At 44.0% G+C, this 23,588-nt stretch overlaps 1 protein-coding gene across 2 annotated transcripts in view; it reads left to right on the forward strand.

The window, feature by feature from the left end:
- Window positions 1-891, forward strand: part of LOC146007259 (arsenite methyltransferase-like) — a 42,970-nt gene extending 42,079 nt beyond the window's left edge. For both annotated transcript variants that reach the window (XM_083145609.1, XM_083145610.1), the window contains exon 12: window positions 171-891. In XM_083145609.1, the coding sequence (XP_083001735.1) occupies window positions 171-245 (75 nt within the window). In that variant the 3' untranslated portion in view covers window positions 246-891. The remainder of the gene's footprint in view (window positions 1-170) is intronic.
- The last annotated feature ends 22,697 nt before the right edge of the window (window positions 892-23,588 follow it).

The following is a 23,588-nucleotide window of genomic DNA, read 5'->3' on the forward strand; positions in this document are numbered from 1 at the left end:
AGTACATAGATGGAGTCTTGCAGAAATGAAGGCCAACTGGATCAGGAGGAACTTAAATAATCAGCATTATATTTTTAATTTAATAAATGTCTTTCAGAACTGAAGCTTTGGTGGAGTTCACCGTTAGTTGGCACAAGTTTCTAAAGTAAATTGTTGTTTGTCTCTTACAGGACATTATCGGGGACCCATTTCAGTTTGCAGACTCTAGTAAGGCCGGCATTTCTGGCAACTGCTGCGAACCATAAGCTCGTACCTAAAGGAGGGCGGAATACTCACGAGTGCAAGTGAATGCAGTTGTGGCACATTTAACTCAATGCTTATGATTGTGTGTGAATTGTATATTTGCAGATCATAAAACTTGGTTCTCTAAGCAGTGTAAATGAAGATTTTAGATCCCTATCTGTAACCAGTGGTGTGACTAAAGGCTTAAAGGCCCTTGGCAAACTCTCAAGATGGGACTTCTATTGGATTTCCCTTAGATCTACCCCTTGGGTTGCAGCGCATTTGGGGGTGGGGGGGTTAGACATATAATCATACTTATATTGTTACATGTAATATGTGTGATGACCGTCTGAGCCCTGGGATTACATGTAATATGTGGATCATAGCCGCCGATGCTCTCAGAATGCAGCACTCACATTCAGTTCTCCTTCTTGTATAAGCCCACCCCCAGTCTCCCATTGGCTAGTTACACAGGGGCTAGAAGCTGAGTGCAGTGGCAGTTATGAAAGATGCAGCACTGCTGATATATAAATCACAACTCTAATTGAACTGAATAGTAACTTAATACTACTGTGTGGGGTTGCAGCATGGTCCAAAATTCAACTAGGGGAGCCACCCCTATATCTTGTCTTCTATTTCTGCTATGTTCTTTTTGTGCTATTTCCTCGCATCACATTATGTCATACTTTCCAATAAAATAAATGTCAAGGACTGGCTGTCAGTTTTTTCAAGAGTTTTATAGACCTGCCGATTTTGCTTCTGACAGTACCAAGGTTTGTGGACAAACTTGCTGATTCTTGGCCTGCTTCACTATGTATGCCCTGATCCAGAGCAGTGATTTGGATTCTATTGAGTTCAATACTCTTGAAAGTATTAACTAGACCAGGCATGTCCAACGTTGGCCCTCCAGATGTTTTGAAACTACACATCCCAGCATGCTTTGCAATAGTTTTAGCATTCTCTAATAGCAAAACTGTGGCAAAGCATGCTGGGATGTGTAGTTTCACGACATCTGGAGGGCCAACGTTGGACATGCCTGAACTAGACATTATTTTCTATTATCTCGGCATATACTCAGAAGATTGGCACTTATTATGGTTCACTCACAAAGGCAAATTCCTTCTCAAATGGACAAAACCATGTGCACTGCAGATGGGGCAGATGCAACTTGTGCAGAGAGAGTTAGATTTGGGTGGGGTTTTACTTCAAAGTGAGATCTATATTGCAGTGCAAAAAATAAAGCAGCCATAATTTACCCTGCACAGAAACAAAATAACTCACCCACATCTAATTCTCTCTGCACAAGTTACATCAGCCCCACCTGCAGTGCACATGGTTTTGTCCTTTAGAGAAGGAATTTGCCTTTGCGACTGAACCAGAATAAGGGCCATTGCCCGTTACCTGGACCATATTTTCTAGATGTGGGCACTCCTCCAAAAACATTATATATAGCACCAGCATAGCACAGCCCCAAGAATTCCCAGAAATCCCTGGCCTAGTGATTTTCAACTTTTTCAACTTGCGGCACACCAAAAAAAAAGATTTTAAAATGGCCAAGGCACACCCTCAGAACCCCACAGGGAAAAACACATTGGCCCCCACAGAAAAAAACAAAAAAAACCCCATTGGTCTTAATATGAAAAAAAAAACCTGTCACAGTGGTTCCCACAGGAAAGAAAAATTGGTACTTGTTTCCTATCTGGGCGCCCACGATCAAAATCGCGGTCATCGGGGGTAAAAATCGCGGTGATCGCGGTCATCGCGGGCATCGCGGGTAAAATTGGTTGGTCGCGATGCCCGCGATGACCGCGATCACCGCGATTTTCCCATAGGGAACAATGTTAAAAAGGCTGATTGACCGCGATTTCACTGTTAAATGGCTCAATTGACCCGATTTCGCCATATTAACCCTGAATTAGGCCCAATTAACCCTTAAATGTCCCCAACAATTTTTAACGCCACCCCACGATCCACGCCAACCCGAAGCGTGGCGAGCGCAGCGAGCCCGCGAGGGGCGGCGGTACGCGTCCTCCGACCTTTTCATGCCCTACTATCCACGTCGGCGTGGTGTGGGAATATAATAGTGTGGCGAGCGCAGCGAGCCACCGAGCCCGAAGCGTGGCGAGCGCAGCGAGCCCCGCGAGGGGACGCGGATACCTTCACAGGTAGACGCGTCCCCTCGCGGGCTTCACAGGTGTCCGGGTCGCCACGGACACCTGTGAAGCCCGCGAGGGGACGCGCATAACTGTGAAGGTATCCGCGTCCCCTCGCGGGGCTCGCTGCGCTCGCCACGCTTCGGGCTCGGTGGCTCGCTGCGCTCGCCACACTATTATATTCTCACACCACGCCGACGTGGATAGTAGGGCATGAAAAGGTCGGAGGACGCGTACCGCCGCCCCTCGCGGGCTCGCTGCGCTCGCCACGCTTCGGGTTGGCGTCGATCGTGGGGTGGCGTCAAAAATTGGGGGGGACATTTAAGGGTTAATGGGCTCTGTGGCCCATTTAACATTGATTCCTATGGCAAAATCGGGTTGATTGAGCCATTTAACACTAAAATCGGGTCCATCGCGACTTTTAACATTGTTCCCTATGGGAAATCGTGAGCATCGCGTCGCGGGCATCGCGGGTACGTTTATGGCCGGCCGCGACGCGACCGACGCGATTTTTCAGGTTTAACATGGTTTTCAATGGGAAAATCGCGGGCATCGCGTCGGTCGCGTCGCGGGCAGGCATAAATGTACCCGCGATGCCCGCGACGGGCGCCCAGATAGGAAACAAGTACCGAAAAATTGAATAAATACAGAAAAACAAATATTACATTGGTCTCCTCAAAAAATAATAATAATTGAACTGTCCCCCATAGAACACAAAAGAAAAACACATTGACCCCCAGATGAGTACAGTACAGTCTGTGCCAAACTAATCTGCTTGAAGAACACAGGAGAGACCTTATGCCAATACCAGTTGTTCTCAGTGTGTAGTGCACTACCGGGTAGAGTTAAAAATGCCCTCATGTGAACACCATAGGAGTCACTGTCTAGCTGCCACTGTGTTCTGCTAGGGAGCTAGTGGTGACATTATAACAGCAGGACACCGGAGCAGCTCCTCACCTGGCTCCCTGAGATGCATCTTCTCGAAATCCTATTCATATCCTATGCAGTCTACAGGCAGCTTCATAGGCAAGAAGCCCATGAGGCGGGACACCGGAACTGACACTGACACCATCAATGTGAGAGAGGGAGCAGCAATGGTGATTAGCGGATGACAAGAGGAGGAGGGGCCACATTTGGACTCACTGACATCGGAAAGGGGGGTTCTCATATGCCCAGAGAGAGACCAGTGAATAACAGTTGAACTGGTGGTGGTGACTGTAAACTGGTGCAGACATCTCTAGCTCTGGGGCACACTTAAGAACAGCTCAAGACACACTAGTGTGTCACTGCACAATGACTTATTGTCTGGCTGAACCCCTATATATAATTTGAATTTGACGACAGATAAGAACCATTTGGCCCATCTAGTCTGCCCCTTTTTTTTACCCTTCAGGTAATCTCAACCCTTTTTAATCCTTATTTCTTTGTAAGGATATTCATATGCCTATCCCAAGCATGTTTAAATTGTTCTACTGTCTTAGCCTTTACCACCTCTGATGGGAGGCTATTCCACTTATCCACTACCCTTTCTGTGAAGTAATTCTTTCTAACATTTCCCCTGAACCTACCTCCCTCCAGTTTCAGTGCATGTCCTCGTGTTCTATTACTTATTTTCCTTTGAAGAAGATTTCCCTCCTGTACTATGTTAAAACCCTTGATATATTTGACGATTTCTATCATGTCCCCCCTTTCCCTTCTCTGCTCCAAATTATACATGTTAAGATCTTTTAGTCTATCCAGGTAAGTTTTGTGATGTAGGCCATGCACCATTTTAGTTGCCCTTCTTTGTACAGTCTCTAATGTATTTATATCCTTCTGAAGATATGGTCTCCAGAACTGGACACAGTATTCCAGATGAGGCCGTACCAATGACCTATAAAGTGGCATTATTACGTCTTTTTTTCTGCTGCTGATTCCTCTTCCTATGCAACCAAGCATCTGACTAGCCTTCCTCATTGCTTTGCTACATTGCTTTCCTGCCTTTAAGTCATTTTAAATAGTGACTCCTAGATCTCTTTCCTCCTCAGTAGTTTCCATTATAGTACCCTTGATACTATATTGAGCCTTTGGATTTTTGAGTCCCAAGTGCATAATTTTGCATTTTTTAGCATTAAACTGTAGTTGCCATGCTCTTAACCAATTCTCAAGTTTACCTAGATCATCAGTCATTTGATTTCCCCCTCCTGGTGTGGTGTGCATATCTTTGTGTCATCTGCAAAAAGGCATAATTTCCCTTCAATACCATTTGCAATGTCACTAACAAAGATATTAAAGAGCACTGGTCCAATTACAGATCCCTGGGGTACTCCACTGGTAACATGTCTCTCCATAGAATGCACTCCATTTACTACAACTGTCTGTTTCCTATCCTGCAACCAGGTTCTTATCCATTTAATTGTTTTATAATCCAATCCCACACTTTCAAGTTTATTTAGCAGCCTGCGATGTGGGACAGTGTCAAATGCTTTACTAAAGTCTAGATATGCCACATCTACAGCCCCCCCTTGAGCTAGTATTTTGCTCACGGAGTCAAAAAAGTCAATGAGACATGTTTGGCATGATCTCCCTGCAATAAAACCATGTTGTTTTGGATCCTGTAAATTGTTTAATTTAAGATATTCCACTATTCTTTCTTTTAATAGTGTTTTCATTAATTTCCCTACTACAGATGTAAGGCTCACTGGTCTGTAGTTACTTGCTTTTTCTTTGCTTCCGCTTTTGTGCAGTGGAACTACATTTGCTCTTCTCAAGTCCTCTGGAACTGCACCTGTATCTAGTGACTGGTTGAATAAATCTGTTAATGGCGCTATAAACACATCTTTTAGTTCTTTTAGTATCCTTGGATGCACTCCGTCTGGCCCCATTGATTTATCCACTTTCAGTCTTGAAAGTTCTGTTAGGACTTTCTCCCTAATAAATGTACTTCAATCTACCTTATTTTTATGGCTGTCCTTGCAACTTAACCTTCTATAGTGAATGCGGAGCAAAAGTAATTATTTAGATGATCTGCAATTACCTTGTCTCCCTCCACCAAATTCTCGGTGTCTATATGATGATGATGATGACATTGGTTGTATTCCTATGCAGTTGTCTTTGGGATCTCGTACATGAATAGTGAATATGACTGATAATGCATCAATGTCTTCAGAGGTTCCCGTTTGCAGAGAAACCAGTTTGTTGCTGCATGTACACCGTGTGAACGCCTATTTACAAACTGTACATGCCTACTTATAACAGGCAGATTGTAACTAAACAGTGTCTAGCTCTCTTGCAAATGCTAGTTCTCTTGCAAATTCTAGTGCTAGCAAATGCACAGTTCTCTTCATCCCATCATCTCTTTTCTTTATCTCTTTACTCCCATAGGCAAACGCAGGGGGGCTTCTGGTTGCCCGAAACCCTCCTCCTCTTGGCAAGTGCCTTAAATTATGACAACAATAGCACTGGTATATAATATGATCAATAGAGCTGCCACCACATCATGCAGTGTAAGGGACAGTGTTACGATTCTGGGAGATACCCAAGCAAGGTTACCGGTGAGGACAGGCCACAATCCCAACCCTGACTCTGTTAATCTCTCCAGAGATTATAGGCACCTGCAGGGCTAATACTTCCTCTATAATAGCCATGTTTGAAGGGGCAAATTAGGTCTGCCCCAACTCCGGTGCCACCAGGCCTTACAGCGAGACAAGGTGCCCAACATCTCCAGAACGGACAAGAGGAAGACTAACTAAAATCCATACTAAACAAAATGTGGTGCAGCTGTCCCCCACGGCAAAGGATCCTCCAGCAGTCCAACGTACAATATTACTGGACTGATGACCCCTAAGCAGGTCTACTAAGGAAGGTAGTAAAGTAAAAAACAGTGATACAATTTCCTACCAAACTATTGTAAATGCAACAATGCATGAAGGTGTTAAAAATATCAGTAATTCCTATAAACTAGGCACATGGATGCAACAATGCATGAAGATATTCATAATAAGAAAAAACAACCTACGCAGTGCTGATAGAAACACTATGCATGAAAGAGAGACAATATAACTCCACACAGATTATACTGCACATGTGACTGTGGAAGAATCAAGAAATAGCAGAAAGATAACTTATCTCCATGACTGGAATGAGGGGATCTACTAGGCCGGGACCAAGATACTGAACTCTGACAGGACTGGAAAGCATGATATCTCCGGGATACAAGGAACCCTCCAGTGGCTGAACAATAGACACCTGAGGCATAAAGTATAACAGTCAACTGACAGAAGACGCCTGGCTAACTTAAAGTTAGACCGCCCAATCAGGAGTCAGCCGGAGCTGTGACATCAGACGCACACGTCCTCTGGCATGCTGAGCGCCTAAGTGAAGCCGGGCGATGAAAATCGTTGCCAGGTGACCTGGGACTTTCGCCTGGCCAAAGGCACACCCCGACCACATGCACCCTGATGCCACAGAGGACGGGGCCCCCTGGACCCGGACAGGACCCTGGAGCATAACAGACAGAGCAAAGCTGCTGCACATGCCTAGTGTACCAGCTTCTTCTACCACATTTGCTGTATATGTGGATCTGAGCCCTCAAACATTGCAATTGACCAGAGAGCAGCTGCCAGGAGTAAGAGACAGGAGCCTTACCATGAAGTGGGAGACTGTGAGCTTAGAAAGTGCAGTACTGTATCTATTATGTTTGTGTATTTATTTATTAAGATAGTTTGGTACTTGTGTAATAGCACGGCACTCGTTACATAGTTAGCGTAGCGTCCCTGTCAGAATCAGCGTAGTGTTCGCGCAGCCAGCGTAGTTAGCGTAGTCAGTCAGAAGTAGCGTAGTGTTTTTGCGGCCAGCATAGTCTGCGTCCCTGTCAGATTCAGCATAGTGTTCCCGCGACCAGCGTAGTCAGTCAGCGTTACGCAGTTACCGTATTCAGCCAGAGGTGAACGTGAAGTGACTGCATTATTTCTGACTCTGTTAATTAGGAATGGCTGCAGAACCTCTCAGCATGTTTAACCTGCCGCAGACAGAGGAGGAGTCGATGGCTTTTTTCAGCAGCACCATTTACTGCCACTGACACAAACCTGTGTTAATGGACACCCCATGTGCTTGAGTATGAAGAAGTGCATGTGGCACAGCCACATTAAAACCTACCGTATGGTCAGTCTCCGTGAGGCCCATTGGTTCCCGGGGTGTCATATACCATTTCTTACCCTCATCCGTTTTATTTATTCATGGGCGGAGGCGCTCACAAGCATATGTTTTTGTGAGTGACAACTAAAGTTGTCGAATAAAACCACCGTGCTGTACAATAACCTTATGCAGTAGGCCTGTACTGTGGACTTAATGTCGCAGCCCCAATGCCGGATTGGTGGTCCGGGTAAACTAGTGGAGGTGGATGAGAGTCTGTTTGTACAGAGGAAAAGTCATGTCGGACGCGTGCTGCCTAACAGTGGGTGTTTGGGGGCATTTCCAGAGACACCGGTGACTGTTTCATAACGCCTGTGGAAAGACGTGGCGCCAGCACACTGATGTCGGCCAGCTGGAGCAGGCAGGGTACCACCATGCACGGGTGAACCACCGCTATAATTTAGTTGATCCGGACACTGGGTTCATACCCAAAACATTGAACGCCTTTGGGGATCGTGTAAGTGGCATATCAAAAGGCAAAGGGGCACTGCGCCCCAGAATTTGGACTCCTATCTCCAGGAATTTGGTGAAAAACTGTCGGGGCAGAAAACGCTTTCCAGCGTATTCTTTATGCCCTTACTCTGCTCCCAAAGGCTGACAAAGCAGACGATACAGATACAGACACAACTGCATCAACTTCAGCTGCAGTTTCTGTAAATGCAGAATGAGAAGAATAACTGTTTAATTATTTTCTTTGGTATTATTGTACTTTAAGTTGCTTTTTTCTTCTTTATTATTAACTAAAATCCAGTTACCAGTTAACACATGTTGTCATTACTGTCTCAGATGGATGACATGACAGGTGTGAATGTGTTCCTTAAACACGCGTGGCGAGCGCGCGCGTTACGCGCCCCCCACACCTGTTCATAATCCCACTATCCACGTCAGCGTGGATTTTATAAAGTGTTACACGCCCCCACGACCTGTTCATAATCCCACTATCCACATCGGTGTGGAGTTTTTAAAGTGTGGCAAGCGCAGCGAGCCACCAAGCCCGAAGCTTGGCGAGCGCGCTCCACGAGGGGACACAAATTACTGTACATGTATTCCACATCCCATCGCTCGCTGTACTTGTCACGCTTCGGGCTCGAATCAACTCCACGCCGATGTGGATAGTGGGGGTATGAACAGGTCGGGGGACACGTAATGCGTCCCCTCATGGGGCTCGCTGCACTTGCCAGGCTTCGGGCTGGCATGGATAGTGGGGTTTTTAAAAGGAGGTGTTTGTGCCAGTATGTAACATGGAGCACTGGCAAATGCCTCCTTTATTGTGCATAAGACGCACTTGCGCCCGCATACCCCCTTTGTGCACGAGACGCACATACTACCGAACCCCCTAACCCCGTCTCCCTGAAGCGGACATGGGCAGGGTTGCCGTACCCTGCCACAATAATTTTTGAGACGCAGGAGCTGTTTGAGACGCAGGAGTGTCTGAGACGTGCCTGCGTCACAGACAGCTGGAGCGCCTCTCCGCCAGCGCCTGCATGATCCCCTCTCCGCCGGCGTCCAGCAGCGCAGGTGATCTGACGGTTACCGGACATATGTGAGAGGCGCTCACTAGGCTTGCCATGGATGCTGGGGACAGAGCCATGGACGCCGGGGACAGAGCCATGAATGCCGGGGACAGAGCCATGAATGCCGGGGACAGAGCCATGGACGCCGGGGACAGAGCCGGGCTGCCGCGGAGTCACTACGCTAAGTACGCTAGGCAGCCGTTGGCCTGCCGCGGAGTCACTGCGCTAACTACGCTAGGCAGCTGTTGGGCTACGCTGATAGTGTAGCTTAGTCTACGCTGAAAACGTAGCATAGCGGGCGCTGTGCTATTGCACAAGAACCAATATTTTTAACCTTTTCCTGACCACTTATCTTATTTAAATATTAAAAACAGCCTATACTATAGACCATCTGTACTGTTAAATATTAAACTGTATTCCATGCAGTATGCAGTGTATAAAAAACAGACTCCTGTACTTACTCCGATGCCCTGCAGAGTGGGAGATTTTGGATTACATTTGGAAACTTCCATCTAAAAATCCTGCGTTTGCCAGTGACTCCATGTGATGCTTTCTCATCTATGACTTTAACATTGCAAAAATATTGGAACATGCAATATTTAATAAAACACTGATGTGCTTGCTGTTATATAGAGGTTACAGTACCGGAGGTCACTTGCCCCAGGGTTGCATGGCTGCCAGTTCCAACAGTCATATTGTCACATACTCTATCAGCAAGTTCAAAGGCAAACTGACTCCCACATTGGTATTCTGTGAAAGCTTAATGATTATAAAGCTGTAAATGAATCTGTCTGATATATATTTTAATAACCATTGTCAGAAAAATACCCAATTTAGTACATCTGTTCTGTCCTCACGGTGCTTCTTTCTTTCCTGAGATAGACTCATTCATTTATTCCACAGGCCAGCTTAGCATGATATTTAAACTCGCACATAGACAATGACACCCTGCAAAGCCACACACTTAAAATAGCCCATTAATAATACATTGGTACATCTGCTGAATGGGGAGGCAAAATGTCAAATTGCAACAGTTAATCTTGGCGCAGCAGGTCCAGCCTTAGCCCCAGATTATTACCTTAGCCTACAACCAGCTTTAATTAGCCCGTTTACCCAATTCTCAGTTTCCTGTAGGACCGCTGAGCTGACTGCTTCTTTGTGTGTGCGGATCACAATGTAATGTGCTTAAATGTCATCTCCCATCACCTGTTGCTTGTTCATTCCTTCTAATATCTAATTTATTTGCTCACTGTCCTTTTGCAGAGTCTGTGATGTACGTCAGCACTTGCGTTTTGCACCCTGAGAATATATATTTTATTCATTAACTGATATTTAAACACATGAAAGAAATCTGTGCAATATTACATTTAAATCGGAGGCTTGTCTTTGCATTGGCGCACTATGGGGTGGATGCCGATGTGAATGCAAATCGCCTCTAATTGCTCTCACATTGTGTGCACTGAACCAAGGCCCTTATTCTGGTTGACTCGCAAGGCTGTGAATTTCACAGTCTTGCAAGTCCTCCAGATGCCGCCCGCACGACTGCTCGGCCCCCTTGCACGCCGCGATCCACACAGCTTTGCATAATCATCCATTTGCAGCCTTGGGTGCGGAGAGCAATCATTCGATGGTCGGCGACCATCGATTGATTTCTCCAGCACTCGCAGATCTGAGACACCTCTGTGGTGTCTCAGATCTCCGAGCACCCTGTGCGGGAAGTGGGCAGGCATCCACTGATGTCAGTTGCCCGGCTCCTTTACCCGTGTCACCGGGTCATCATCATGGGAACGCCCAGTGTTTTCATGCGAATGCCCAGGAAAAGCTGGGCGTTCCCATGGGCTGTACCCCCCAACATGCAGTTCTCTTTGTCCGCTCGCACCAAGCGTTTGCACATGCGCAAAACTGCGCATGCGCAGATGCTAAAAATCGGTCCCCCATGCGAACTTGCAGGGGACCAATTAAATCCAATAGATATTTCATGCAAAGCTCTCTAGTTAGACATACAGTACATGGCCGGTTACAGGTCCTGGTTCGGAGAAAAAGTAGGGGTACCAGAGGAGAGCTGTAATAATGTCATCTGAAGATGACTTTAGTATCATAGAACTCCCTACAATTTTTTTTTTTTTACTAAATTTGAACAGATCTGGGAAATGTGATCTGACTACTTAAACAAAAATTGTGTGTAAATGATCAGTTCGGAGAATTTAGCAAATTTTTCTCCAACTGATCTTTCATTTCTCTAATTCTATAAGGGTAAAATGTATTAAAGGTTCTAAAAACGAAAAAAAGCAGCCAATCCGATTCTGTCTTTAATTTTTCTATTGCATTTTGTATAATGAAAGACATAATCTTATTGGTTGCTATGGGCAACATCACCTCTTTTCAATTTTAGAAGCTTCAGTAAATACAGTATACAGTACCCCTAATAAAGTGAAAAGAAAATGCTCATTTTCACATTATTATTATTTAAATAAATATGCCCCATAGAAATGTTATTATGTGTGAGAAGATATTTTCCAGGTTAGCAGAGACCTAGAACGTGGAGCCTGCAGTCTGCCACCTGACTTTGCCCGGTCAGTCTAACACTAGTTTCATAAAGGTCCCTGTTTTATTGGCTCATTCCAGATGGATTCTAGATAAAAATTGAGTTTTTCTTTGATAAGGTGGCTTTATCTTCACTATCAGCACGTTGTCCACTTAATGTTTAACATTATCAAGTAATTAAAGCCGCGTTTGGCAGGTGGTATCCAATGCTAGCAAGGTTTCCATAGATTTCACAGCAATTTACTTTAGGTTAACAAGTTATCATCTCTGTGCCGCGTGCTCATATTGGTACCGAACCCAAAGGAAAATTGTGGAATTAAAACCAATTTCATACTGTGGGCCAGATGCACTAAGCTTTAAAAGTGATAAAATAGAGAGTGATAAACAGCCAGCCAATCAGCTCCTTCCTGCCATGTCACAGACTGTGTTTGAAAAATGTCAGGCAGGAGCTGATTGGCTGGCTGTTTATCACTCTCCATTTTATCACTTTTGTTGCTTAGTGCATTTGGTCCTGTGCCTGAAACATGAACTACTTGTCCATCGGTTTCATCTCCTTGCTGGAAGCAGACAATACAATTGCCTAGAACCTTCTATAACTATTACAGGGACTCATGGAAATCTGTCATATGCAGGGCCGCCAAGAGAAATCCTGGGCCCTGGGCCTCCTCACACACTCTTTCGGCACTGCTTTCGCAAGCAGTCGCGGGGTCTGCGGACCTGTTGTTATGCTGCTGCTTCTAAGGCGTATACAAGGACAGTGCGTGCCAAAGGCGCGCACCAAAAATTTACATGCCTATTACACGTCACACACCCATTACATATTATACTACATGCCATAATGCCCATTACATGTTATGCCACACCCCGTAATACCTATGACATATTTTACCACATGCAATAATGCCCATTACATGTTATTCCATGCACCATAATGCTCATTACATATTATGCAACACACTTTAATGCCTATTACTGTACATATAATACCACACATTTTATGTCACATATGTTCCACTTACCTAAAAGCTCATTGCTATGGGTTTCATACTTGATGCCAGGGGTAGCATGCTCTGCCAGGGGTTAACATGCTTGTTGCTATGGGTTTACATGCTCTGCCCAGAGTTACATGCTCTGCCAGGAGTTAACATTCTCTGCCAGGGGTTACATGCTCTGCCAGGAGTTAACATTCTCTGCCAGGGGTTACATGCTCTGCCAGGGGTTAACATTCTCTGCCAGGGGTTAACATTCTCTGCCAGGGGTTAACATGCTCATTGCCATGGGGTTAAACTGCTCTGCCAGGGGATATATGCTCTGCCCGAGGTTAACATGCTTGTTGCCATGGAGTTACATGCTCTGCCATGGGTTACATGCTTTGGCAGGGGTTAACATGCTTGTTGCCATGGAGTTACATGCTCTGCCAGGGGATATGTGCTCTGCCAGGGGTTACATGCTCGTTGTCATGGAGTTACAGTACATGCTCTGCCAGGGGTTACATGCTGACTTCCAGAGTTGGATCTCAGCCCTGCAGCATGCAGGGAGGCAGCAGACACAGAGCACCCAGCCACCCACCTTCCACCTTGGAACACAGTGACCTGGACATGGGTGGAGAACCAGGTCTGGGACTGCTGTCCTGGAGACATGGCACTTGCACCAGCTGCAGCTGGCGGCGCTGGGATGGGAATGTGCGGAGCGGGGCGAGGCAGGCCGGATGCTATGGAGTGGGTGGTACTCCCATGGAAGGTGGCCTCTCTCTGTCCAAGCTCCTCCCAGCACCCAGGGAATACATATGCAAAGTATTTAAGTATCCTCCTGTTGCCGAGCCATGGTAAACTCCCGAGTCAAGACCAGGGTGGAGCACAGCTCTGAACCCATGTTAACAGAATGGAGGAGGCAGCGCTGTTGGCTCCAAGCGCTGCCTTCTCCCCAGCCCCCCAATGACGTGCCGCTGCTCAGCTAGGTCGGACGCAGAGCTTTCCGACCGCAAATTCCGGGTCGCTCCTGGGATGGACCTGGGTGCGACCCAGCATTTACGGTCTGAAAGGGGTATTATAGAGTGAATATGATGCCACAATGTGCATTGTGTAGTTACAGGTGTTGTTAGTGGGGCTCGGGTGCACATTCTCCTGTGAGACGTCAGTCAATGATTATGTGAAAAGCAAGAGACATATTTGCTTTGTGATTTAGGAGAAAGTATGTGTACAGCAGACTGAAATACCAAATCACATTGTAATTGTTATCTGACGTAACCGAGGGCCTGCGTCTGATCCTGGTTATATTACCCATGGAACACAGTACATATTATTACCACTTGTGTTACCGCGCACCCACTCCCAGGTGTGTGGAAAGAGCACCAGCGTTCTCAGCAAGGACCTGCTTTTTCCTAGGGGGAGGCAGATGCGTGCTAAGTGGCCACGGACCAGTTTGGCACTATGGTGGCGGGATATCACGTGACAATTTTCCTTGCTATAAGGCTCATATAGGTTAGGGCTGGTTGCCACTTTCTAGGTGGATACCTCATGCTCTTTGTGGCTTCGGTTTTGCTGACAGCATTTTGAAGAAGAGACAGGACCAGGGTCTGCATTGTCAGGTACAGTCTTTCTGGACCACGCTATCTGGATCCAGCCACCAGCCTGAGCTAGTTGCAACTTCAGCCTATGCAAGATGGCCTGTGGCCTGTAGTAGATAAGGCACACTTTTTCTTCAAACTAATTGGTTTTGACAGGTCCACGCCCCTTTTATACAGTTTGTCCACGCCCCCATTTATACCAATTTGATATCAAACTTGATAAGCCCGTATCACGTTTGATATCAAAGTGGTATAAATAATATTAACCCCCCTGTATTAAAATATAATTGGTTTGATACTGTAACTTCATACACTGATATTGGTTATGTGAAATAACACATATATAAAGTACGCTTAATGTTATCTTAATCAGCTGGTAGAATTTCTAAACATAATGCTAAAAAAGTTGTTAGAAAAATATGGTATACAACAGATATATAATTCGTAGAAATGTAGATCTTGTTTTATATCAAATTTGATTTGTGTAGGATGTCGCGCAACGCCGATCATCAAAACAGCCGGCTGAAAGCCAGGTATTATAACGTATTAAAGCCGGGGAGTTTTTGCGGTTTTGATAAATATTATAAAGCTTTGAAAAATAAATTTAAAAGATCCGATGTGAGAAAATGGTTACAAGAGCAAGACGCGTACACATTGCACAAACCGGCTAGAAAAAACTATAAAAGGAATATGATATGCGTATCGGATATAAACCAACAGTGGCAATGTGATTTGGTATCGCTCATAGATCTGGCAAAGCACAACGACGGCGTAAAATATATACTAACCGTCATCGATATATTCAGTAAGAGGGCCTGGGCTGAAAGTCTGACTGCTAAGAGCGCGACGACTGTCGCTAAGGCTTTTGAAAAATTATTCCAACAGGGGGACGTACCGAGGAAACTACAAACCGATAATGGTAAAGAGTTTCTAAACAAAGTCCTAAAAAAGTTGTTAGAAAAATACGGTATACAACATTTCACAACCAATAATGATGTGAAAGCCGCCGTTATAGAACGCTTCAATAGGACTTTAAAAACACGAATGTGGCGATATTTCACGGCGAATAATACATACCGATATATAGACGTTTTACAAGCGTTCATTACCAGTTATAATAACACATACCATAGAACGATTAAGCGAGCTCCGAATGAGGTTGATGGCTCTAATGCGCTGGATGTCTTCAAGACGATATATGGCGATTACTTTAGAAGTAAGAAAACAAAGGCTTGTTTAGCGGTCGGGGACCACGTTCGTATCTCAAAATATAAGGATATATTTCAGAAAGGTTACGAACAGAGTTTTTCTGAGGAAATATTTGTAATACGCGGCGTGAACACTAAAGGACTTAAGCCGCTTTACATGTTGGAGGATCTCTACGGGGAGGCTATAACGGGTAGTTTTTACCCCGAAGAACTTCAAAGTATACCGAAAAACTATAATAGGATTTACAAAGTGGAGAAGATTTTAAAAAATAAGACGGTTAGAGGGAGGAAACACGTATTAGTCAAGTGGCGTGGATACCCCACAAAATTTAACAGTTGGGTCGCTGCATCGGAGATAAAAGATATATAAACAAAGAGGAAGATGGATGACAAACCCTTCTACATAACATTGCCGAGTAACGCCTCAGCCGATACATTTCCACAAAATAAGATTTCTGACTATACCACAAAGTTAGCAAGGCCGATAGACTTAAGTGGAGATTGGGAAGTAGCTCTTACAGAAATACAATACCCACACACCTGGAATACAATCGATGTGCGTGATTGTGTGTTGAAAATAACAAAGTGGGATGGGACGAGCGGTACATCAACGAGGGTTTGCGTTAAACCGGGGTTTTATGAAACCATCGGGGCGTTACTGTTTTCTTTCAACGCTGAAATTGAACGACATAAACTGGATGGTTTAAAACTATTGTACGATCCGCTTGAACGAGAGATAATCATCGACAACAAGGCGATGTACAACATCACAGCCGGTCCTAAATTGTCGAGAATACTGGGGTTATACCCGAAAACTAAGTTTTTAAAACCGTGCGCCGACATCAGCGGAGGGCAATATACGCTCTTCGTGTACACAGATATTATCGAACATCAGAGGGTCGGTGATAGTTATGTCCCGTTGTTGCGCACCGTTGAAATAAAGGGGCGTAACAACGAGATGGTCACTATACGGTATGAGAAGCCCGATTATGTTCCGTTGTGCAAGACGCATTTTGACACTATAGCCATAGAGATAAAGAATGATCAGAACGAAAACATGTCATTCAAGTTTGGGAAAGCGAACGTGAAACTACATTTCAGACGCCGCAAATCCGAATTTTATTAAAGACAATGGTGGCCGTTAAAAATTATGGGGACCCGGGGCTCTACGCGCAATATTATAAAACACAGGCCGGTAATGGATTACCCGGTTTTCACGGCAGCGCGTATATGTACGGGTGCGGTTTAGGTGGAATTTTTCGAAGCCTGTTCAGAAAAGCGGTACCGCTTTTCCGAAGAGGACTGGCGATAGCAAAGCCCCACGTGAAGAATGCAGCACGCAACATCGCGAAAGACGTCATCGGACAAGCCACAGCGGCGGTTGTGAGCAAAATACACGACGCAAATCAAGCGAAGCAAGATGGATCAGGTTTAATCTATGCCAGGAAAGGGGCGGCTAAAAATAAACGGAAGCGGGCAATACGACTTCCGACATGGTGCAGACCCCTTTTAAACAAAAAACGGAGCAGACGCGGCTTAATTAAAAAAAGGAAACCGAAGCGAAGGGTCGGTGATATTTTTTAAGCATGTCTTTCATACACAATGAATCCATGGAATGCGCAAAATCTGAACTTGACCTTTTTGACGTACCACCGACGCAGACCAGCGTAGAGAAAAGCCTCTACGTCGAAGTTCAACCTTTGGCGGCATTATCCGAGACCGCGCCGCTTGAATTCTACATAGCGGCCAGCGGGGAACACTACTACGATCTGAACAACACGTTGCTGTACGTGACCTGCAAGATCGTACGGCCTGATAACACTGCTATAGCTCAAGACGCCAAGGTCGCTCTTATTAATTACCCCATAGCAACTTTATTTAGCCAGGTTGATGTCACTTTGGGCGATAGGCTCATATCGCAGTCCAATAATCTTTACGCTTATAGGGCCTACATAGAGACCATACTGAATTATAGCTCAGATGCGTTATCCACAAAACACACAACTGGATTATTCTACAAAGATGTGGCTGGAGAACACAACACAAGAACCCTGGATGGTGTAAACACAGGGTTTATAAAAAGGGCAAGAACAACGGCACAAAGTCGAACGGTTGAATTATTGGGGCCGCTACACTGTGACCTTTTTCATCAACATAAACTAATATTGAACGCCGTGGACTTGAAGATAAAACTCATCAGAAACAAAGATGCTTTCTGCTTAATGTCTGCTGAAGCGGAGGCCTTTAAAATTCAGATTGTTGCAGCGTCCCTGTTTGTGAAAAGAGTTCAGGTCTCACCCGCAGTCCGGATTGGACACGCCCAGGCCTTACTGGCCACCAACGCCAAATACGCGATCGATAGAGTGGGCATGAAGATCTATAGTATACCGACGGGGAGCCGCGTATTTAATTTAGAAAACCTGTTTTTAGGCCAGGTACCAAAAACCGTTATAGCCGCTTTTGTAGATAATGAAGCGTTTTCAGGAGCCTATGACAAAAACCCTCTACGGTTTGAACATAAAAATGTAAACTTCGCATCCCTATACCTGGATGGAACACCGCATCCTGCCAAACCATTTCAACCAGACTTTGAACACGGTAACGCGGTTCGCGAGTATATGTCGCTCATTCAGATCACAAATAAGCAGAAATCAGATTCGGGTATACTAATTGACCGTGAAGAGTACCTCAACGGCTACACACTATTTGCTTTTGATCTGTCGCCTGAACAGGAATGCGCGGAGCATCTGTCTCTAATCAGAACCGGTAATCTACGAGCTGAATTCCGGTTTGCAGGAGCACTAGACCGGACAGTCAACATAATAATATACGCATTATTTGATAATATCATCGAGATCAACCAGAGGCGCGATGTGCTGTATGATTATCTATAAATGAAATAAATAATTTTTATATTTATCGTATATTTACCAATATTCATCACCCCAAGCAGCGATATGAACACATTGCAGATAAATTGTATACTGTACGCTAATCCGGTGACGCGCCTGTTTTTTAAAGGGACCTACCCGTGTGATATGCTTCCGAGCGGTAAACTATCGCAATACCCCTGCGCGTTTGTAATCAACACACACACCAGCGCCCAACCGGGGGAGCATTGGTTGGCCGTTTATTTTAACAACCAGCGCGAGTGTTACTTTTTGGACTCTTACGGTTTAGAACCTGACAACCCCCTATTCCCAAAGGCCATAATAAATTTTTTAAACTCAAATTCAAAAAGAATTTATCACCAAAATAAGCAGTTGCAAGGTTTTAACAGTACCGTTTGTGGACAATATTGTATATACTTTATATTTTTCATGTGTAAAAATTACAAATATACAGATGTGTTGGGCCGTTTTAGTTTTGATACAAAACGTAATGATCGCTATGTATCAAACTTTGTAAGACGTCTCCCTAGAAGTCATTGTTTGAGTCGATATACGGGTAACTGTATACAGTCCTGTGTCACCAGTAACCAACAGGTGTTTGATAAAAATAATGTGTAATACAAAATTGTTTGTGTAACTTGTAACTAATGTTGTGATTGAAGCGCTGTATGTACATTGCTTATGGTTACTTTCTATTAAAAAATCTTGCTTATTGAACTTTATACCGTGTGATTGCATATTTTTGCAGACAAACTGGTTAGAATCAAAGAACAAAACATCATTTTATAAATCATAATCATATTTTATTGGTACAGAAAAAATGTATTTACAGCAAAATAATCACGAATAACACGATAAACTTTACAGTTAAAACAATACACTAAATACATGATACAATACAAATTAAACGTCATCGTACAAATTAAACAAACAAAAAAAAAAAATACATCGTATAAAAACATTATAAAATAGTTATATGTTAAAGGTTCAACCACTGCGAATCCTGAAACAGATTTACGGATCTTTTCCTCGGTAGTAAGTATCCGTGTGGCGTTGTTAACCCGGGGGAATTTAAAACATTTATACGACTTTTTTTAATGTTGTGTATTGGGGAGGCTATATTTACATTGCCAATTTCATCATCGTAGATTTCAGCTTTTAAGCGATCTAACTGTAATCTGTTTGATGCATTACCAACTACAGTGGACGGGATATTCAACTCAGCCATAGCGCGCATAAATTCAATCCATCCGTTAGGCATTTTATGACTCGTCACGCTGTGGTTTTGCGTGATACCCCTTATCAAGTCTAACACATTGGATCCTGGCACTGTGACACCTTTATACATAAACACACCCTTGCGGTCCCAATTCGCAATGTCTTTAGAGCGAACCATTTTACTCATTAGTATTTCACAGTTCTTTTTATACCGCGCATTAACACTGTTCAAGACATCGTGGTAAACAGCGTCGGTAGCATCGTCTTGTGTTGGGTTAGTTGTATCCTCAACAGCATTTGCACCGGGTGATAAAAGCGTTAAAGTTGACATTTCTCTATCAGTTTGTTTACTCAACACCAGGTATCTCTGTAACACAGCTGTGTAGCGTTTTGCCTTTTCATACTCTGATAAAGCATTATTATGTAGTATACTTATGATCTCAGCATCTAGGCTTTGCGTGGCTGTTTTGCGTATATCATCGCCGGTTGGTTTGTTGTTTAAACGGTCTATCTGTTGCTGGGGGACCAGATACATTTTCTCAGAGTATTCCATCACCGATTAGACAGTAGTCCGGTAATTAATGGAATGGCAAATCCTAGCAACGATCCGATGAACCCACCCGACTGTTTCACCAACCTCTTCTTTTTCCCAATGGCGCATTTCTTATTACAAAGCGATTTTATAAGGGACCTCTTCTTTTTAAGGTAGTTCAACTGGCGCTGTGACAGGGGTATTTTACCTTTAAGCGTATTGAGAGCAATCTCACATATGGCTGTCACCAAATCGTTTGAAGCGTTGGATAATATAGCGTTTCTTTGGGCCGGTTTGGCTTTAATGAGGGTTTTTAAAAGGGCCCAATTACGCCTTATCCTGGTCGACATGTTCACAGCTGTTAGAAGTGGTAATGAATGACTATAGGATGCGCGGTTATAGCTATTTAGAACCCCGCTTCTTAACAACATAAGCTACTGGTGTGTCGGGGGGAAATAAACCGCTTCGTAAACGATAATCATCAAGGGCATTGTTTCTTAAATCAACCAGTAAATAACCGTATGGAGGCTCCGTAGCGGACTCATAGGCTTCAAGAAAAAAACGATATTTTGATGGGTACATTTGTCTAGCCAGAATGCTAACCTGCATTTTATCCCTGGGGTTTTTAAACAGGACCATATATTTTGTGTTTAAATGTATAGTCCTGCTCTTTCTACCTTGACAAAATATGTTTTGCACAAGGTACATGACACTGAGATTACGATGGTGCACATACTTTGTGAACGCTTTCTCAACCTCAGAATTATTACTCGCAGCATCCATCAAGTCATCTATCACCGTTAAATTAATCTTATCAGGGGGAAAAAGCTGGTCGTCGCTAAATGACTCGGGCAACCCCTCTATAAAACGCATACCAGGGTGAGCACTCAGAAGTTGGTCATATATCGGTTGCCAACAGGTGTAAAACCAAACAATATTATCAGGTACATGCGTCATATGTGTGGATGCGTGTTGTATTAGCGTTTTCACAAAATAACTTTTCCCCGAATTGGAGGGTCCGGCTAAAATACAGGAGAAGGGGTGTTGAAAACGGATATCCATCTTAATAACCAAATGGTAGGGTTGTAAAATTATCCGTGAGGTTACGTTTAGTGTAAACGCACTTTTGCGTTTTCTGCAGCATACGGGTTTCAATCTGCCAGTACTTTTTCACACGTACTATACCGGGCTGCCTGGTCACAATTTTTTTCTGATCCTCGCCTTTGGGGTTTAAAGGATAATCTAAGACCAGTTCTTTCAGACTGTCAAAGTTAACGTGCTGCTCATTACAAACATTCAACGTTATACCTTTGACCTTGAGGCTCGTCTTGCCGTTGCTTAGTCTATAGCCGTATGACTTGGGGCCGGCTGAAACAAACTCTGTTATATGCGTACCAGATGGTAGTTCGCTGGTCAACTCCCCTAGATAATCGCCTAATGGCGGATTCCAGTCACCGGGCCTGCTGACAAAAATTACAGAATCTGTATCGTGATACAGACATCTATCTTGTAATCTATCCAATAGGTTGTACAACTCGACGCGGGCGTGCGCTGTGGTAAATGCTGCTATAAATATATTTGTTGTTGAAGACCTGGTATAATGGTCTTTGGCGTATTTCCAGTTGACCATAACAGTTTCTGAGTCTATGAAGTCTAAAGCAGACACCTCATAGTGTGGTTGAAAGGCATATTCAAAAAGCTTATCAGGATCTGTCACTAGACAAGTATTGGGCATGTTGCTACGTTGACCAAATTTACCCCATAATGAGTTTAAAAACAATTTAGAAATTTGTCTTTTGGCGGGGTTGACATTTATGTGTTCGTGTCTTAAAGCTATGCCCTCATTTTTTTGATACGCGTCTATGTACTCTTGTTGTTTCACAGAGTCTGTACACCAATCGGGGTAACCAGAAGCCTCCTGTTTATCTCTGAGGTGTGTTTTAATGTAACCTGAAAACAGATCATCAGATCTCTCATCAAAATGCCACACCTCATAGATTTTACACACTTTGTACCCCTTTTCTATAGCAAGATTTATCTCCACTGTGCACCATGTACCGGTTAGGGCGCGGTTTTCTGAGTCATGAACACACGGCTCACACTGTCCAGATTCGGCGCATGTGCGGCACAGCGGAAACATTAACTTACCATTCATTTTAACCGGTAAAACTGGAAAGAAAAGGCCTCGCGGAGGATTAATTTTTAATTTAACAAAACCGAAATACTTTGTGACATCATCAAAGTCCTTATAAATGATGCGTGGGTGACGTATAGGATATGTTTTGGTCTTGTTGACAAATGGGTATAGGCTAGTAAAGTCAAAATAGTGTATTTTTTCATCGCACTCTGTCTTGTGATAAAGTTTTATGGCGTTAGTGCGGCCGCCATAAAGACCATCACGAGGATCCAAGGGTTCAGGGATTTCCAAACCTTTCAGAAAAACCTGAAGCTCCTCATCAGTCTCCCTCATTTTCTTCCACTCACAACCCCACATCTCCCTTATCTGAAATCCACACCGTTTAAGGTATTGTATCCTTAACTGTGTCTTGTGCCGCAGTTGACCGTAGGTTGTTTTAGTCAGATTGTTTTCATCATCGGTTTTGTAACAGTTGTCACAACCGTGATAAAAACACCCCTGGAATTCAAAAGCTGTTGGCACGCCGTTAATCACGGCGTAACCATCCAGACTGTATCTACCGACTTTCTTCTCACCACCTTGTAAAGCGTGTCTTATACTCACACCTTCTTTGTGTTCTATGTACATTAACCACTGTATGGCTGGTGTTGAGTAACGCTTCTGGGTCTTGTGATAGTTATCACCCGGTACAAGAGCCAATGTGTTTGCCTGTAAATATTTACAACGATACATAGCCATACAAACCGACGCTAAAGTCGTCAGTTGGAATGGATCAACGTGACGTTTAACGACTACATCTTTTTTCTCTGCCGCTATTACAAACTCCTGTTCTGTCATGGCTATAACGGCTGATCTGAAAGCTGCGCACCCTTTTTGCAATATTCTGACATCCTCTTTACAATATCGTATTAATTCTTTTTGAAAATTAAACGCCTTGTGTTTGTTTTTTTCGTACCACTCTGTAACATCAGCGGCCTCCTCAGGCATCATGTGTTGTAGGCCAAAATATTCTATTGAGGGCATGACCCCTATGTAATTTTGGTTATCGGTTGTGTTAAAAAAATGCGGGAAATGACCTTTAACGCCATCAAATCCCATGGCCTTTGGAAATCTGCTCAATTTCATGGGGAGAAAATTGAGAGAGTCTATAAACCTAATCTTCAGATCTTTTATTGTGATACACATTATGTTTCCGCCATTAGAGATGAGGGATACTGTATACCGCTCTTTGATGATCTTGTTCAATACAAAATACGAATCATACCGCCCAGCGTTATGGGCTATGAATGTGTAATGCGCAAATTTTGGTTTCATGAACGTCTTTACAAAATCATCGATACAACCTTTGCCCTTAAACTCCCAGGATTTCTCACCCATTAATGTGAGAGCGTAACAGTAGTTTGGTATATGTATACCTGTCTCCTGCATGCA

This window comes from Crinia signifera, chromosome 6 (genome assembly GCF_055691185.1).
Source record: "Crinia signifera chromosome 6, ASM5569118v1, whole genome shotgun sequence".
Lineage (NCBI taxonomy): Eukaryota > Metazoa > Chordata > Amphibia > Anura > Myobatrachidae > Crinia > Crinia signifera.